The sequence below is a fragment of the Panthera uncia genome, chromosome F2 (genome assembly GCF_023721935.1).
Source record: "Panthera uncia isolate 11264 chromosome F2, Puncia_PCG_1.0, whole genome shotgun sequence".
NCBI lineage: Eukaryota > Metazoa > Chordata > Mammalia > Carnivora > Felidae > Panthera > Panthera uncia.
This window is the reverse complement of record NC_064812.1, coordinates 19,050,976-19,070,229: the sequence shown is the minus strand read 5'-3', so window position 1 is coordinate 19,070,229 and position 19,254 is coordinate 19,050,976. Positions and strand designations below refer to the sequence as shown.

Sequence of the window (19,254 nt, the reverse complement as noted above, 5' to 3'; positions counted from 1 at the left end):
AAACTCATAACGTAGCTCCTGCCCTCCTAGGGAATGAAGTTTAGAGAAAATATTTGTGTATTTTCTTGTTCCACTCTTTTTATTAGATTTATATTTTCAATTTAAAAATAAAGGGGATAGGAGGGGGAGAGGGGCACTGTTGGTAGATTATTGATCTTTAATGTATAGAAATAGGAGTCTAAAACCATAATGTCAACATTTTAATCATATAATCGCCACTAAAAATGCTGGATTGGAGTAATAAAATAATCAGGGAATAGGTGAATTACTATGAAGTCAGGAAATTAATTTTCTGTGCAGGTATTGAAAGATTTGCACTTTGGTGACAGAGCAGTAGCATGATCTGTGATAGTGCTTGATAAAACCGTTAGCATTCTCTGAAACTACAGTATTTTCCTTTTTCTAGTTTTTAAACTTCTGTGAGTTTTTGGGTCCTTCGCAGAGTGATAGAGTAGAAATAGTACCTAATTCAGAGTCACTCTAGTTCTGACTGTCATTTTATTTTATTTTATTTTATTTTATTTTATTTTGTTTTTAATTTTTTTTAACGTTTATTTATTTTTGAGACAGAGAGAGACAGAGCATGAACGGGGGAGGGGCAGAGAGAGAGGGAGACACAGAATCTGAAACAGGCTCCAGGCTCTGAGCAGTCAGCACAGAGCCCGACGCGGGGCTCGAACTCACGGACCGCGAGATCATGACCTGAGCCGAAGTCGGACGCTTAACCGACTGAGCCACCCAGGCGCCCCCTGACTGTCATTTTAAATGGCTGTGTCATCCTGGGCTTATGGCTTGTAATGCAAACCAATGTGTGTTAGTATCTTTATCTGAAAATTAGTAATAATGATTGTTTTCTGGGCTTGGTATGCTGACTTTCACTTTAGAAAGTACTTATTTTCAGGTGGTAACTTCATTTTGAGAGAAGAACTATTCTGTCTTTGTTAAGGAAATTTGTGAGGATTAAGAACATATTGTATGTAAAGTAGTTTGAGAAGTATAAACTCTTGTATATATTTCAACTGTAATAATGATTCAGTGCTTATTCATAATGTTATAATCATGGCTAAGAGAAACCTTGGGGAGATTTCTGATTACTGTCTCATTTCATGGTTGTGCCTCAGGTAATCTTTCAAATTCATAGAAAATTGGAACATTTAGTCCCTACTGTCAAAATTTACGAGATTATGGGGTTTCCAAACGTACAAAACAGTTTAGATTTAAGTTTTATAGAATTGATAACTTCACACTCCTAAATAATCATGCCATCACTTATAAAGAATAGAATTATGTTTATATTAGTTAAGTAGTAACATTATTGCTGTGGTAACTGCAAGTTTCACCGTGACCTACGGGTTTTTAAAAATATACTTGTATACTAAATGATTCACAAAGATTTTACATTATTTTCTTTCCTAAATAATAATTCTGTAGTTTTCTTTGTCTGTTGTTCTCGTTTCTGCTCACATCACCTTTTCCTGACTACAGTGAATTCTAATCCATTTTTAATTAATCTACATAACACTATTTCTCAGAACTGGTTCATTACCTCGTTCATCTGAACAGTTGCTGGGCCACAAAGAGGGTCCACGGGATTCAGTCACCTTATTGGATGCTAAGGAATTGCTGAAATTCTTTACTTCAGATGGATTACCAGTTGGAGATCTTCAACCTTTACAGATTCAAAAAGGGTAAGTTATAAACTTGTAATTGCCAGTTAACTTCTTAAAAATCATTTGTAAAGCACATTGCATCTCATTTCTTTAGCCAGTTGATGCCCTCTGCTGCTTAGGCAAAATTCTCAAGGATGATCCCAGTGTTCCTCACATTTTACCTTAGCCAATGTGTTACTGTTTTGTGGTATTGAATATAAGGAAAACAAGAAAGCAACCTCTGTTTACTCCTGGTAGAAGTCAGTAGCTTCTACTTTGTATAAAAAGGACAATGCTTATTTAGAAAGAATTATAATTTGACTTGTAAAAAAGTTTTAATTCTTTTATCTGTGTTATTCTTTGGTTTTGATTTTGCCATTACCTGTCATGACACTGTCAGTCATGCCCAATATTAGCAAAAAGCACAGCCTTTCAACTGAAGAGAATGGAAAAGTACAATAAAAATGTTTTTGAAACTGTAATATTACTAAGAACTCAGTGTCTATATGAATAGTTTATAACTGATTTGACTTCCAAGACAACTTCCACTAAGTTACTAGTTAATATAATACTAGATGTTGCTAAAGTTGACTTAATGAATAGGTAAAATTGTGACATCGGTTACTCATGAGATTTGAATCATTTGTTCACCATCCCGATTTCTTTTTAATGTTAATCCATTATTTTGAAAACCTCCCAGAGGACCTTAAAAATTATAGATCACTTTAATCACTTTTACAAAACTTGTTTTGGCAAATATTGATTTTAAAGGTAAATTTTGGAAGGCATTTCTTTCAAGGTAGTTATATTTCACAAATAATCCCGGAGCTCATTGCCTTTAGGTGCATGTTCACGAGAGGGAGGCAGGGAGGGAGAGAGAGGGAGAGAGAAAAGGAACAACTTTGAAAACTTGAGGATCTTAATAATTCTGGGTCTTAATGACTTAATGATCTTAGTGACGTAAAAATTGTGTGATTTTTCCTTCCTCATAACTTTGAGAGATTGATAATCTTTTTCATGGGAATCAAGAAAGTGAAGAATTATATACACATTTTCATTTATTTAGCTATTGGATTATTGTCCTTCCGGATCATTAAATGTGAATTGACAAAGTCAAATGGATTTGCCAAAACTGAATTATATAGATTTTGCTCTTTTGAACAGAATGTCTTTCTAAATGCCCTGATGGAGGATATACTCGTAGTGGAGATACACTTTTTTTTTTTTTTTTTTTTTTTTTTGGTAATTTGTGGGCAATTTACTTAGGAAAATTTGATATGGTTCCTTGGTGTTAGAATGACATCATTATCCAATATATCTTCTATTAATGTTAAAGTCGAACCATGAGCTTTCATAACAATGAATCAGGAACCTGTGGATTCTTACTAAAATGTCTGCGTATGCAAGGAGCTGTTGAAATGTTAAAGTATAGGCATGACTCCTGTGTGTATACCAAAGAGATATTAAACACTGACAAAATACATATTTATTGAAACATTTCTTTTAGAAAGAACAAGTTCTGAGTAAAATTAAAGAAAAACACATAAAGTTGCTAAGAGGGTTGAAATAAGAAATGAGACACATGGGTAAAGGGAAGAAGTGAAATGCTAGGTGCCTGAATTGTTTTATATCAAGAAGTCATTCGTTTAATAATGAGTCATCAAAATACTGGGGTCATTAAATTAGTGTTACTAATTAGTGTTACTTTTTGTGGAACACTTTAAATGGACGCGTTAGAATATAATTCTGTTTTTAGGGCTCATTACTTAGCATATGCCTTACATTTTAATGTAATAATTTCAAATGCTTATTAATAGCAACCTAGGTAATTTTCAGTGGCAAGCGGGCAGTTTTTATTACTAAAGCCATAGTGGGGGAAATGTGAGAGAGCACAAGTATTTATGGTACTGTACAACCTGCTTGCCTTTCTATGTGCCATTTCCAAGTTTTCATTCTATTGACTATGTAAAGGCCACCACTGCATTGTTCTCCCATTCCCATATAACCTATTCTCCATCAGGAACATGATCCTGAGCATTGGAACAGTGCCTCTCAGCTCAGGCAGAGAAGCAGGGGTTGGTGGGAGTGGGTACCTACCAGAATAATCAGAAGAGCTTAACCTAATTGCAGTGACCTTTTTCTTCCTGAGATTTTGATACACCCCTGCAGGTTTGCATGTGGATGGGGTTGAGCATGAATATTTTATGTAAGCTCACCATATGATTAGTTCTCACCTACCTGCTGATTGAAAAACTACTTCAGAAGCAGAATTGAAGTCAGCAGTCTCTGTATCCTCTGGTATTTAACAGGATGCTAACTCTTAAAGTAGGTGTCAAGATGACTGCATTTCCAGGCAAAGAAAAATCTGGATCCCTTATAGTAGGAAGTAAATGCTTTGTTACCAAAAATTTCAAATTAACTTTATTCATCCACAAAAAAGAATTTAACTAAATGCATAAACATTAGGTGACTACACCGGGAAAAAAAATCCTTCAGAAATAATGCAGCTTCTCAAATTTCCACTATAAATCATTTTTCATTCTTGATTTATCCATTTCTCAAAATAGTTTTGTGAAGTAAATAATAAAGAACATCATGACTTCAAAAACTTGAGGCACAGAAAATGCAGGTGACAAACCCACTTAAGGCTTAACTTTGTTTGATTTCCTTCTTAAGCTTTCTGATGTTACTTACACTTTATCCCATAGAAGATTCAATTATGGAGAAGGAAGTCAGATTTCTTCCTTTAGGTACCTTCTTGAACTTTCTCTTTGTCACTAAATAAACTTTAAATACAAATGAAAAACTTTTTGTTTTAGGGAAAAGACTTTTGTTCTGACACCGGAACTTAGTCCTCGGAAACTTCAGGGTTTACCTTTTGAAAAAGCCTCAGTATGTCATTATCATGGAATTGAGTAAGTTTTTATTTACACCTTACTCTTCTGTGTGTTGCTGATGAAGCTTTTCTTATGTGAGTGTAAAAGGTATCTGTACCAAAATGATATAAATTGAGATACAGAGCCAAAGAGAAAGTCTATCAAAAAGCGTTATAAAGCAAAACAGTGCATACACAAATTAAGAAATTGTCTTCGATTGTAAAAAAAAAAAAAGTTATGTGTGATGATTAATCAGTTTTTATAGCATTTAAACATTCTGTTATTAATCACCAGATATTTTAATCAGAATTATTGTGGTCCCTGTGTTATAAATGTGTATTTATACTAGTTCCTGTTCACTAATTACATTGTAATTGCTCAGTAACTATTAGATGAAATGTGTTCCCATTTGTAACACATTAATTGTGTATAAATTTTTATAGTATTTTAATTGACCAGTCCGAATAAAATTTCAAAGGATTCTTTTGCATAAAGGTATTAAAAGTTTCTGAGCTAATGTGCGCATCTGCCATTTTCACAAGAACAAGAACTGGAATAATGATGATAAAATATTTGATGATAAATTTTCAAGCCTTGATGATTCATTTTGCAAAATATTTTACGTGCATAAAGCAAAACTTACTTTCTATTGGTTTTCCATAAATGAATAAGGACTTGATTTACCTTAACGTTTAAGAAGCAACTTTATCAGTGATCACCTGAAGCATGCTATTTTGAGTGGCTTCTAAACTTTTTTTTTAAATTCTTCTTTCAATGTGTGAGAGCAAGGGAGAGACAAGTGAGAGGGAGAGGGGCAGAGAAAGAGGGAGACAGGGAAACCGAAAGAGGCTCCAGACTCTGAGCTGTCAGCAGAGCCCAATGCAAGCTATGCAGGGCTCGAACCCACGAACCGGAAGATCATGACCTGAGCCAAAGTTGGACGCTTACCTGACTAAGCCAGCCAGGTGCCCCGGCTTGTAAACTTAATGTTTATTTCACATAAACTTTAAAAATACTTTTCTGAAGGTCATTCACTCAGGGGCTAAAGATACAAAAGATAATTATTTTCCTAAGAAGCATATACTCTGTAGAGGAGAAAGAAAAAAAACACGTAAGGTTAGTAGAATATAAGTAGTGTTAAAATACAGATGTCTGCTGAGTGGATGGAAGAAATAAATGGCAGGAAGTATTTGGGAGTATTTCAAAGAGGAAATCCGAACTAAATTTTAAAGAATGAATAGGAGATTACCTGACAAAAAAGACAATGTCTGGGTAGCAGCAAAGTGCAGAGGTACAGATTCTAGGAAGTGAAACCACATTTTTGTTTCTGACTAAGAGTGATAAACATATTGTTCTGTAATGAGACCAAATCATGACGTCTGAAGGTCACTAGTGACATGGGAGGAAAGTTGATCTTTACTTTTGAGGAGTAAAAAACCTTTATTTTTATTTTTAAAGCATGAGGTTATATGCTTGGGTTTGTGCCATTGGAAGAAATCTCACTGGCTTTTGATAAATTGAGTTGAAGTATTTCAAGCAGGAGATGTTGAAGGACTAAAATACTATCCAGGCAGTGAAAATAGAAAGGAGATTTACAAACTTAAAGCTCTCTAAAGAACTTTAGGCCAAGTAGATGGTGGGGATGAGAAGGAAGGAGATAACAAGAATTTCTTTAGGGTTTCTAGCTTAGACACACTGGAAGGACGTTGGTACAACTGAGAAAATACAGATGGTCACCCAACACGTCATTTCTAGGCATATTTAGGTTCCATGCTATATTTGAATAAGATTTATTTCATTTAAAGAGTATGTATGTAAGTTTGACACTAGAGGCAAAATATCCAGTTATTTTCAAGCATCAAAATTAAACTCCCCATTAAAGTCAGGTGCCAGAAAAAGATACTGCCCTCACTGGTTTTTTTTTTTTTTCCTCTGTCAACCATTGTTCTGAATGTTTCTGTTTTAACCATTGTTTGGGCCAATCAATTAAAATAAGGAAAACAAGAAAGGTTAAAGAAGTTGTATGTATTGAAAAGGAGACCATAAGAAGTTTTTGTTTTTGTTTTTTGTTTGACAGAGAAGAGACCTGAAAAATTATTAGAAGTGATAGAATTTGAAAAGTGGCCAGTGATGAAACATTTACAAGTCTAGTTTACTCTCAACCAACCATTTCCCATTTTAAACACTCCAAAAAAAGATCTCATTCAAAATAGCAAATAAAACCATAAATATTAGAAGTATTTTTGCAAGACATATAGAATGGAAAAAATTGCAAATACTCTATATTAGGGGACCTAAAAGCAACGTTGATTACTTAGGGGAAACATCCTTGTTTCCCTATACACAGATTCCATATTCTAAAGGCATCAGTTCTTCAGGAATACATGTAAATATTTAATATAATTCTTAACCTTGAACCTTTGGATGAAATAATTCTTTAATTTATCTGGTAAGCCTCCTCCCTTTTATTTAAAGAATGAAATACATTTTATCATATAACCAGAAAATTTTATTATAAAGCTAGACCTAAATAGGAAGTCCAAGGAAAAAAGCAAGTACACATTGGACTTTGATCTAATAGAGGAAGAATTTCAAATCAGAGAGCAAAAAGTGAAATATTCAGTAGATAATAGTGAGAACATGATTAAATACACAAATAAAAATAAATTAATTTAAAATGATTCTTAATTCACACCAAATATCAAAATAAATCCAGATGTATTCAGAATTAAAAGTGAAAAATTGTGAAAGGAAAGAACTAGCATAAAATGTAGGGGAACATCTGTCCTAAATACAGGGAAGACTTTTTTATTCATTGTTCTAAAAAAGAAAAGAATGATGTCTCCGAATTTTAAAACAGTGGCGTCAGTAATCAACAGAAACAAAAGAAATCCTTAAAGTAAGGATTAAACTGAGAAAAATATTGTTGAACATAAATGAGAAGGTATTTTCTTTTGTGGTTACAGAATGCTTTCAAACCAGTGAGAAAATAAAATAAATGCCCCTGTGGAAAAGCTGGCAAAATCTTGAGCTATGTGTTTATCAAAGAGGAAATACAAATGACTGATACACATGGCAAATTGTTTTTATCAACTCTTTTTTTATTTGCTTTTAAACTTACATCCTTAATGTAAATAGAAACAACGGGGAGGGTGCTTTTCACTTACAAAGTCCCGGTAGTAGTTAAGGAACAGGAAGGAGTAAGCCGGCTTCTAGAAGTGTAATTGTTACACCCTGTGTGGAGGGCTGCTCAGTAATTTAGCAAAACCCACGCAAATGTTTATAACATCAGGTTAATTCATTTAGCCTAATGAAAAAAAAAGTGATGTACACTGAAAGTTGTTATGCAAGGGTATTTTCCACAAGGTTACTTAAAACAAGAAACATTGGAAATGTCTAACTGTAGGGGCTTGGTTCAATACATTATAGTATATCCATAAAATAAAATTCTGTGCAGCCACCAAAGTGGCTAACATTAAAGAAGACTGATGAATATTGACAAGTATATGGAACAATCAGAACTGTCATACATTGCTGGTGGGGGTATGAAATGATGGATCTACTCCAGAGAAGGATCTGGCAGGTTCGTTATAAAACTAAACATACTCAGATCCTATGGCTCAGCAGTTCCAACACTAGGCATTTTCCCAAGAGAGAGAAATCACAACTCCACAGGAAGACTTGAACAAGATGGTACAGAGCAGTTTTATCCGTAATGGCCCCAGATTGGAAACAGCCTAGGGGTATGGCAGTACAATGGATTAAAAAGCTGGTGTATGTAGGGAAAGCAATACTACAAAAACAACATGCTGTTACATGCAATAACATTGCACTTTTGTCTGCGTGTGGAAAAACAGTTGAAGTAAGAAGTTGAGGACTTTAAAACGAGCAATAGGGAGCTACCCACCCCCATAAACAAACAAATCTTTTCTGTGACTCAGTTTCCTTTACATTTGTGGTCCTTAATCTGAGGACATGGAGATCACACTAATGAAGTTGTAGGAGGTGAATCCAGAAGATTTGGGTATATAGTGTGGGGGGCATATTATGTTCAACATGGGTAATGTATCTGCTTGGAACAAAATTCCAGTGGAATTTTAACATAAACATGAAGCTGAAAGGAGAGTTCTCTCTTTCTCATGTTGCTATAAACTTTTAGACTCCTTGAGCTCTTCTATACCCAGACATAAGGAATATTTGGAAAAAATACATATAAACTGTTCAAGTACAAATCAGTGTTTTCTTAAGGCAAAATGAAATATATCCTCTGTTGGCTCATTTGTCTGCTTTTACACCTATTTTATCCTGGAGTGTTAGGTACCACTGATTGTAAGATGCACTGTTTTCTTTAACAACAAATTAAACTCTGCTGTCAAACTGTGACAGTTGGCCACACCAGCCTCCTGTTGCTTTCAGATTTCTTTCATCTACCCCAAGAGATCTGGCAGTTTCTCCTGCCTTCATTGACATTGCTTGGTGTGTGCCAGGCAGTACCTTGCCTGTTATGTAGTTACCAAACAAAAATAGCCTCGTCTTCTTGGAGGTATTTTTCTTTCTTTGGATGCATAAAAGCATTTGGTTATGGTTTTGCAAGAAAATATTAGAAGTGTAAGTCATTCATCCAACTCTGAATATTCACTTCACTAATATCAAATGTGCACCCTGCTATTCTGTTTCTGTTCCTTTCTTATTTACAAAGTACTTTTTGTTTCAGTACCGGATCATTGTATAATCATTTGAAGACATTTTAAATGGCACAGTCCACAGGCACAGTACACATAATTCAGTTGAAGGAATGACATTATGAACAGCTGTGATCAAGAGATGTTAAAACTGGAAGGAAAATATCTGCATGTTAGAATTAAAATCTCAGAGTAGAAAAAAATATTCATTTGTATCTTTTTTTTCAAAAATTTTCTCTGGGCTCATCAGGCATTACATTACCTCTTGCCTACAACCTTTCTTAACACTCATGGTTCTTAATTTTGTTCTAGATTCTGTCGGTTGCCCAGAATAGAAATAGGACTCACCAGCGATCGTTAGGGTTACTGCTGATTTTTAATGAAATGTGTTTTATTAAACAAGAGACTGGAGAAAGATGTTACAGAACCGAGAGACCCGTTGGGCCCCCAACTTCACATTCTGACTTGGGAGCTCAGTGTTCTCCCCTGTGAAAGCAAACTACTGGGTTAAATCAGAGATTTTCGGTCCTAGCTATGCCTTACAGTCACCTGGACGGCTTTTGAAAAAACGCGCATGACTGGGTTTCACCCCAGACCAGTTAAATCAGAAACCTGGGCATGTAGATCTGGTATCTATCTCGTAAAAGCTCTTCTGGTGATTTTAATGGTCAGCCATGGATTGACCGATCCCCGGGCGTGATGATTCTTCCAACTTACATAAGCTACTACACTAAATTGGTTAAAGTCAGGTTCTGAACTCACCAACCGGGGTCTGAAATCCTGGCGAGGCTGCATATTATCAGCACACTGTAAGGTTTGCTGTGGTAGAAAGTAAACCTGCTGCTGCTGCTGCTGCTGCTGATGATGATGACGATGACGATGATAAGAGCAAGAGCAGCCTACATTTATTCACTGCTTTGCTTGCATGTTCTAGGCACTGATTCTGAGTGCTTACATGTTCCTGTTCAAGGAATCCTCACAGTGGCTCTTGGAGATGACTGGTGTCAATCTCATTTTGCAAATGAGGCAGCAGAAGCATAGATAAAAGTTAAGCAATCTGGCCAAGTCCAAACAGCTAATCAGTGGTGGAGCCAGATTTAAATAAATCCAGGGAGTCCGGCTCTTCAAAATCAAATATGAAAGTGTCACAAGGGATAGAAAAAGTCCTTAAAGCCTCTGGCAGGCAATCAGATGTTAGGGTAATGATATACTCCCTGGGGGTTGAACTAAAAGCTTATGGACCCAAAGTTCTGATTTTAGGGAACGTCTTAGAATTTTATAAACCAAGAGGACGGATTGTAAAGAAAGGTTTTAATTTTTATGGTCCACCCATCATGTATGTGAAGCCATTTGTGTTTCCCTGATGCAGCTGTAGCAGGGGAGAAAGGGAAGAAAGAGTATTCCAAGGCCGCATACCTCATAGGTGATTTTCCTGATATGCTTATTTGTTGTACTTAACAACATGTAATTTCTTTATGTCCAGAAGCATTCACTGAGCTAACTTCTCATTGATTCCTTGAATCAGATTTGGCTAGAAACCAGATGCACAGGGACAGTTGAAGTTGTTTGAAGAAAAAATCTGTCAATCAGCAGTAAAGGGGGGAAGTGAGTTTCAAAGAAAAATTTTAAGTGTTCTGAGCTGTGTTTGGTGAGCCAGTTAGAATACCTTTATACCCTTTTCATCTTTCTGTTGAAAATAAACTTGCCCTTTCTAACAAAAGTCAGCATCTCGTGTTGTTACATATCAACCATACTGAGGAATCAGAGGTTGGTAGAGATTTAAAGAGTATTAAGACAGCAACTCTATTATTTTGAAAATAAGCCAGAGGATTAGCTTAATCTGTTGCCCAGAAATAGTCAAAGAGGAATCAGATCGTACTTCAAAATTTTTAATCTTTTGCCACGTCATCTAACAGACTAGAAAAAACTGAACTCGTGAGGGAAGTCAGCCGTTTGCTCAACAATTATTAGGAATTTAAAGTAAGAGGTTTTCAAGTAAATGTTCCGCCGTTTCCTAATTGGCAGGGGAAGGCCGTTGCCGTCCTGGAGACTGTGATTTTAATGGTCTTTCTCTTGTTCAGATATTGCTTGGATGACCGAAAAGCACTAGAAAGAGACGGGGGATTTTCTGAACTTCAGTCTCGTCTTATTCGTTATGAAACCCAGACCACCTGCACCAGAGAGGGTTTTCCGGTGCCCACGGTGTTGAGCCCTCTTCCATCACCTGCAGTCTTGTCAGAGCCTGGAAGCGTCCCTGACGGAGAAGCTCCACAGAGTGAGCTCCGAACTGAAGTGTCTCGATTGAAAAGGAGATCAAAAGATCTAAATTGCCTTTATCCCCCCAAAAGGTGATATGTTAAGTACATAAAAATAGTCTCTTGACAGAAAGTGTTAGTGCCTAGAGTACTCTTTTATTTATTTATTTGTTTGACTTTTATTTTTAAAAAATTTTTTTGACAGAGAGCAAGAGTGTGAGCGGGGAAGCGGGCAGAGGGAGAGAGAGAGAGAGAGAGAGAGGACCCCAAGCAAGTTCCATACTCAGTGTGGAGCCAGACACAGGGCTCAGCTCCATCCCGCAGCTCCAGGGTCATGACCTGAACCGAAGAGTTGGATGCTCAACTGACTGAGCCATATTAGTCCTTCCTATTTTTAAGTAGCTTTCTGCATAGATCTTAGATTAATATTCCTTCATATCAGGAATTTTGTTTTCATCGTGAGCAGTTGTATTTACACTTGTAAGTTATAAAAAGACTTGACTTGGAATTTCTTGCTTTCTATGCTAATATACAGTCTGTTAGCATGATGGACTGTAAAGTGGTCAAGCCATGCAACACTCGCGAGCTTACCCAGAAGCAGCAGAACTGCTTTGTGGAAGAGGGGGTTTGGGGATGGCAGCTTTCCTACTGTCTGCCTGCCTCCTCCCACTGCTTTCTGCCTGCCCCGGCCCCTTCAACAGGGACTTCCATTGTTTCACGTAAAATATAGCTTAAAACACTACATAATATTATAAGAAACTTTTCCAGACCCTTTTTTTGCTAGCTAAGGAAAATGTCCAAATACTGGAACAGAAGTTTTCGTAAACACTCTGAATTCTGTTGGATTCGTAGATCTTTAGTACCTTTGTCAAATTTAGGTCTTTGGCATCTACAGCAAGCTTTAAATTTTTATTGTATGTATGTAAATCTTTCAAAAATTAGGAAATATGTTAAAGTGAGACTTTCAGATCTTTTTTTTTTTTTTTGGAGCAGTTAGAAATATTAGAATACTATTTCCCTGATATGGAATAACCAAATTATCATTTTTTAATTAAAAAAATTTTTCTAATGTTATTTATTTTTGAGAGAGACAGAGCATGAGAGGGGGAGGGGCAGAGAGAGAGAGACACACACACAAAATCTGAAGCAGGCTCCAGGCTCTGAGCTGTCAGCACAGAATACGATGTGGGGCTGGAACCCACGAACCTTGAGATCATGACCTGAACTGAAGTCAGATGCTTAACCAACTGAGCCACTCAGATGCCCATGTAATAACTAAATTATTTTTATGAGGACTTTATAAATTCATGGTACTTTTTATACATGATAAACCTAAAAAGCAAATCTGTTAACATTTCCTATACTGTATTTTGTAGGAATGTTTTTTATTCTGACTTGAGACTAATAATAAGATATGTGTTCTGGAAAAGAAAGAACACTGTGGTCTGTGGGTTAGCAGAATTGAAGGATATGAGACCCTATCTTGTAAAAGGAAATTTAAACATTTTAGAGAGATGGAACCATGATCCAACTTTAGTTTCATTTGTATTTAACACTTATTTTGCCCAGGTAATTGCATGGGTACAATAAGTATCGGTTATGGTTTCTTAGTCAAAATTATCTTTATAGAAAAGCATAAGTACTTATGCTGATTATTAAATTTACAAATATCACCACCTGGAGTTCCAGAGCTGATTGAGGTGAGAAGTTGTAAATTGACAGGGCTGGCAACAGCATACTCCTCGTTGCTTTTCCTCCTAGCTGAAATTCTCGTTTGTTGTTCCTTGCTTTGTATGTTTTAGTCACTCATTTGAAGAACTAAGAGAGCAACTGTATAGTTGTCAATTACTTAAGGCAGTAGCAGCAAGAAATCTTGTTTGCTTTTCTTAGGTTTATGTTTCAGTGGATATAGTTGTCACATTTAAGACAGAAAATGGGCCTCATTGTTGATTCACTTCATTTGTGTTTTTGATATATTTCTCCACAATAGACTTGTGAAGTCTGAAAGTTCAGATTCTGTTCTTTCTCAGACAAGTGGCAGCACTAATCCTCATCATCATGCAGTGACGTCCAGAAAACCACGAGCAGAGCGATCATTATCTGTGACCTGTCCATCTGTTCCAGTTCTTAGCAATGAAACTTCAAAAGTCACTACAAAAGCCAGTTCTGGTCAAAAAAGTGTGCATGGATCAAAAACATCAAGGCAAATTAAGGAATCAAGATCACAGAAACACACACGGGTAAAGATTTCTTTCCTGTCTCTTAGTTCTACATGGGAAGAAATTCCTGTACTTAGTTCATTTAAAATGTATGTCTAAAAATTTTATGAATGGAATAACATGGTATCGGTAATGTACTTTAAAATAATCCAACATAAGAAAGATAATGGATAAGTGGGCAGAGGTGTAAATGAAATTAGCCACAAATTGGCCACAAATTGATCCTTATTGAAACTGATATATTGAAATAAGGATTCATTATAAAATGTTCTACTTTTCAGTGTTTGAAATGTTCCATAATAAAAAATAAATACACTTATGTACATCTCTACTATATGTAGCCTTTACACTCAGATTTTGTTTGAGAATTCATGATATGAATTCCTCTTAATATACTCCAGTCATTTATTCCTGACAGATATCTTATGATATGTGTGACCATATAAATATTCCAGACCTCTTTTTTTTCCTCAGTTGTTTTGTCTTGATAAACTTATCTTTCACAGAGTTACATGGGTGTGTAATTCACACAAATCTAAAGAAGCAATACATTTGTACCTTTTCCAAGAAATATTAGTCATATGTTATGTTCTATTCAAGATACTGAAAGAGGTAGTTACGGAAACCCTGAAGAAACACAGCATTACTGAAGCTCATGGATGTTTCACTGCATGCAGCCAACGTCTCTTTGAGATCTCCAAGTTCTATCTGAAGGTACAGTGTCTTCTTTCATAACAGCAAAATTGAGGTCCTGATATTCCTATTTGACAAAGTACATTTTAGCTTATAACTTGTTACCAGATTTTTTTTTTTTTTTTTTTTTTTTTTTTCTTTAGTGGAGATAGAAAAACTGGAGCCAGTGGGTGCCTGGGTGGCTCAGTCCATTGAGCGTCCAACTCTTGATTTTGGCTCAGGTCATGATCTCATGGTTGTGGGATAGAGCCTCATGTTGGGCTGCACACTGAGCTTGGAGCCTACTTAGGACCCTGTCTCTCTCCCTCTGCCCCTCTCCTCTCTCTCTTTAAAAAAAAAAAAGAGAGAAAAAAAAATTGCAGCCAAAATATTTTATATTGAGTTTTGTCTTCATATATAGAAAACTACATTTTAACTGGTATCCTCAGTATCTCCCTAACAACTCTTTGACTTTAAAGCTTTAAAACATGTTTAATTAGTAATTTTAGTATAGAGTGAAAAAGGCAACTGGGATGAGTGTCAGAACACCCTGTTCCTAATTTTGGATCCACTATCAGCTAGTTGTAAGACATTGGACAGATCAGCCACGCAGATGATGCTTCTGTAAAACTTGGATGCTGTTGGATTATCTCCAGTTTTTAGAGTTTCGGACTGAAATCAGAGTTGTGCGTGAGTTCCTGGTTAAAACTACAGATTGACCATGTGCATTTAATTCGCCTTCTTTTTAAAATCTCTCAAGAAAGATGGTATTAAAGTACAAAAACAAAGAAACAAAGACAGAAAACAAGTGTAGAAGTATGGTTAGTACGTTGTTGAACAAGACAGAGCCCACAGAAGCATGGTATCATGGAGAAGATGGAGAAGCCCGCGCCCCGCGGAGCACCAGTGAGGAACAAACCACTTCATGTAACAGGTCTCCGAGGTGCTCAAGGTTTGAAGACACCGAGTATCATGGAAGAAAGGAGTGTGGTGCCAGGCGGAAGATAAGGGGATTGAATAAAGATCTACAAAGGGAACTGGGGAACCTTGCTCTACAGGTCCTTCTGCCACAAGGGTAACTTCACGGTCCACTGCATGTACTCTCCCCCCCCAGCTCTGTGACAGTGCAGACAGTAGTCTCTGGAGACAAAAGATTTAAAGGCCACAAGGAAAAAACCAGCTGGCCTCCTAATAACCCTACTTTGTAACGCCTCCAGACAGAGCTTCCAATATAATTTTATATCTCATTTTTAAATATGATTGGGCCTCCAAGGATTAGCAGACTTTTGAGGGTTTTCCAGTAGAGAGATACCAAAATGTAAAGGAATGAAGGGAACTCTTAAGGAGCAGAAAGCTGTAGAAAACTTCATAAAAACTAAAATTCTCTCAGAGAGAAGATAATTGCATCCGTAAAACTAGAACAGGATGCTGTTTCCAGAAACTGTATAGAACATGAAAGCTTCTTGAAATTAAAAATGTGATAAAATCAATCCAACAGAAAGGCTGAACAGTTGAGATGAAGAAATTTACCAGAAATTAGAATCAAATGATAAAATCAGGAAACATAGGATAAGAAAATGGGAGGTTCCTCAAAAAACTAAAAATAGAACTACTCTACATCCCAGCAGTTGCACTACTAGGAATTTATCCAAAGGATACAAAAATGCTGATTTGAAGGGGCACATGTACCCCAATGTTTATAGCAGCACCATCAACAGTAGCTAAATTATGTAAAGAACCCAAATGTCCATTGACTGATGAATGGGTAAAGAAGATGGGGTGTGTATATCCAATGGAATACTACTAGACAATGAAAAGGAATGAAATCTTGCCATTTGCAACAACGTGGTTGGAACTAGAGGGTATTATGCTAAGTGAAATAAGTCAGTCAGAGGAAGACAAATATATGCTTTCACTGATATATGGACTTTGAGGAACTCAACAGATGAACATAGGGGAGCAGAAGGTGCTTCAAAGCATCTGCAAAGAGGATGAAGTTTAGCAGAAGAAGGGACTGAGTCGAAAACCAAGAGCTGACCTAAGGAGCAGTTAGACCAAATCAGAGCAGATTTTGGGAGAAAGATTGCCAGGTGAAAAAATAAGAATAAGAATAAAAATCAAATTTTTATAAAACCTTAACTGAGAGATTATCCAGTGTATTTGAGTATTTGAAACAACTTTGCTGTTTGTACGTCGAATCAGTCTATTGCAGCATTTGGCGGGGGTGGGGGGGTACCTAGAATTACACACATGGCAAACTAAGCAAATGTAATTTAACTACAGGATAGACAAAATGCTACACGAGAGGATAATTATAATACATACTTAGCTCAAGACTGAACTGTATTTACGGAGGTATAATAATGCAAACACACTATTTATTAATAAAAAATGTGGCCCAACAGTTATTGAGAGGAAGGGGAGGGGCTGGCAGGATTCAGACACCTGAACCCACTACCTGAACCCATAACAGTGTTCATTGCCTCTAATTCCTAAATCAAAAAGTAGCAGCATAAGCATATTATTCAGAAACCTGAAGGTATAAATAAGAGAAACAGCTAAAAGAACTGAAAGTGGCCGTCTGTCTTCTGGGAAGCATAACTTAGAGGTACAGCAGAGGACTGCTGTTTTTTTTTTTTTTTTTTTTTTATGCTTTTTTTTTTTTTTTTTTTTTTAATACATTTTTTTTTTTTTACTTTGTAATCTGATATAATCCTATTTTTTTAAAGTCAAGAGATTTCAGTTTCCTTTCCTGTCAACAAAGAGTCATTCCCTCTTTTTTCTGGAATGAATTAAACGAAAAGAAGAGAAAAAAGAGATTTTATCTAAAAAATAAATACAAATGCTGTATATTCATTTCCTGAGTACCAAAGCATTAGTGGATACTCATAGTCAAAGATGAAGCTTAGATTTGGTCAGTACTGCTGCGAATATGAGGTTAGAATGACATAGATTTATATATATATATATTTTATATATATATATATATATGTATATATATATATATAGTACACTTATATATATTTATATGTATTTTCCTGTTGTTACAGATGTTAAAGTATCTTGATACTTCAGGGTAGAGCTAATTATAATCTTTTACTTTGATTTTTTTTTTTTTTTGTAATATTTCCTGAGTCCCACTGATACTTGTACAATGTTTTAGGATAATCTCAAGTTTATTTGATTAATAATGACTTGTTCTCTGTAATTTAATGTACAAATCATGAAATGCTCTATTTTGTTATATTTAGGATCTTAAAACTTCAAGGGGTTTATTTGAAGAAATGAAGAAAACAGCAAACAACAATGCTGTACAGGTAAATAGCTTATTCCCAAGAAACTACATTCAATTAAATTGCTATTTTACTTTAGGGTAGCTACAATGCTGTTATATATGCTGTAAGAATTCTCCTTAAAATACTTAATAGTAGACTAATGCAAACAGAGCATTTTGGAGTATTTAATAGGTTGCTCTACTAACAAAAGAGTTTCTAGAAATGATGTTAAGAAAGAAAAATATTTTTAAATCCAAAGAGCTGGAAAAATTAATCCATTTTGATTAGTTGTTTTCAGAGTTTGGTTTAATTTCTTTCCAGTGACCCTTTGAAAACGTTTTTTTAAAAAGGTGAAAAAATAGAGCAGAATCTTTATTGTGTTCAGTGAGGACAATTCCTGTACTCTGCAGTCGAAATCTACCTTCAGTTTTCTTTCCTTCAGTTAGAAAATAAAATGTGCTTTTCAGATAAAATGTGTTTTAAGATTTTGACGCGCTACTTCTAATTTCAAATTTCTATGATACTGTTTGAACTTTATCTTTTGCTATCCCTTGTGTTTTCAGTAGAAACAAACAATAATCACATTTTTTCTCCTCCTAGGTGATTGAATGGGTATTAGAAAAGACAAGCAAGAAATAACACAGAATCTTTCTCTTTGGACAGTTATAAATTGGCCAGAGCTGTTATTTCCTATTTGTTTCTTTAGTTTGAAAATTATAAGCAAATTTCAAACTTTATTCATAGAATAGATGTTTTGTCTCTAAATAATTTTATAAATATCCAATATTTATATAGTTTTGAGGATGCTCAATTAATGTGCTTTTTTAATTGTATACTTATTTTACAGTTTCACTATATTTTAATTTTTAAGGTTAATATTTTAAAATATGTTTTAAAATCTTTACTCTTGGTTATTTATTTCAATAAATAGAAAAAGTTACTTCTTTTCTTCTTGGTAAATGTCTTTGTTGTTAGGCCAGATAAAATGACTGAATCTCAAGTAAGACATTGCCAGTGGCTTTTCTCATGTGACACAACAGCATACTTTATTGGGAAGTTCCTGGTTTAGAAAATATTGGTAAAAACATTTACGCAGGTAGCTGTCTTCCCTTAGCCCTGCCTCGGGGCCAGTGCTGTTGGAGCTATTCATGTTTATTTGGGATTAGAAATGAAGAAAGGGCAGAAATTGTGAAAATAAGATATAGTGAAAATGACTAAGTAGAGACTCCCAGAAAACAAGATCTTTTCTCATGGTAGAAAATCTGGAAAATGCAGAAAATACAAAACAGAGTAAAAAAAATTCCAACATTGCCCCACTATCTCTAGGTAACCACTGGTAATATTTTTAAAATATATATGTAATTATTTTTAAAATATTTTAAAAGTTGGAGCCATATATGTGTGTATATGTGTGTATGTGTGTTCATATTTGTCTGTGTATTAATTTAATAGCCTGTTTTCCACTTAACAACATATCATGAATTATATATATATATATATATATATATATATATATATATAATTTTAATAACTGTGTAATATCAAGGAACCACAATTTGTTTAACCAGTCCCCATTGTTAGACATAATAGGCTCAATTTTTCCCTATTATAAATAAAACTGTAATG

General features: G+C 35.3%; 1 protein-coding gene across 3 annotated transcripts in view; it reads left to right on the top strand.

Moving 5' to 3' along the window:
• Positions 1 to 19,254, top strand: part of MTBP (MDM2 binding protein) — an 84,914-nt gene extending 65,660 nt beyond the window's left edge. Inside the window, exons 16-22 of one of the 3 annotated variants that reach the window (XM_049632949.1) lie at positions 1,533 to 1,688; positions 4,469 to 4,564; positions 11,289 to 11,555; positions 13,453 to 13,702; positions 14,282 to 14,395; positions 17,605 to 17,670; positions 18,229 to 19,254. In XM_049632949.1, coding sequence (XP_049488906.1) covers positions 1,533 to 1,688; positions 4,469 to 4,564; positions 11,289 to 11,555; positions 13,453 to 13,702; positions 14,282 to 14,395; positions 17,605 to 17,670; positions 18,229 to 18,267 — 988 coding nt within the window. In that variant the 3' untranslated portion in view covers positions 18,268 to 19,254. Of the gene's footprint in view, positions 1 to 1,532; positions 1,689 to 4,468; positions 4,565 to 11,288; positions 11,556 to 13,452; positions 13,703 to 14,281; positions 14,396 to 17,604; positions 18,094 to 18,228 lie in introns of those variants that run through there. The other 2 variants (XM_049632948.1, XM_049632950.1) reach the window with 2 other exon arrangements.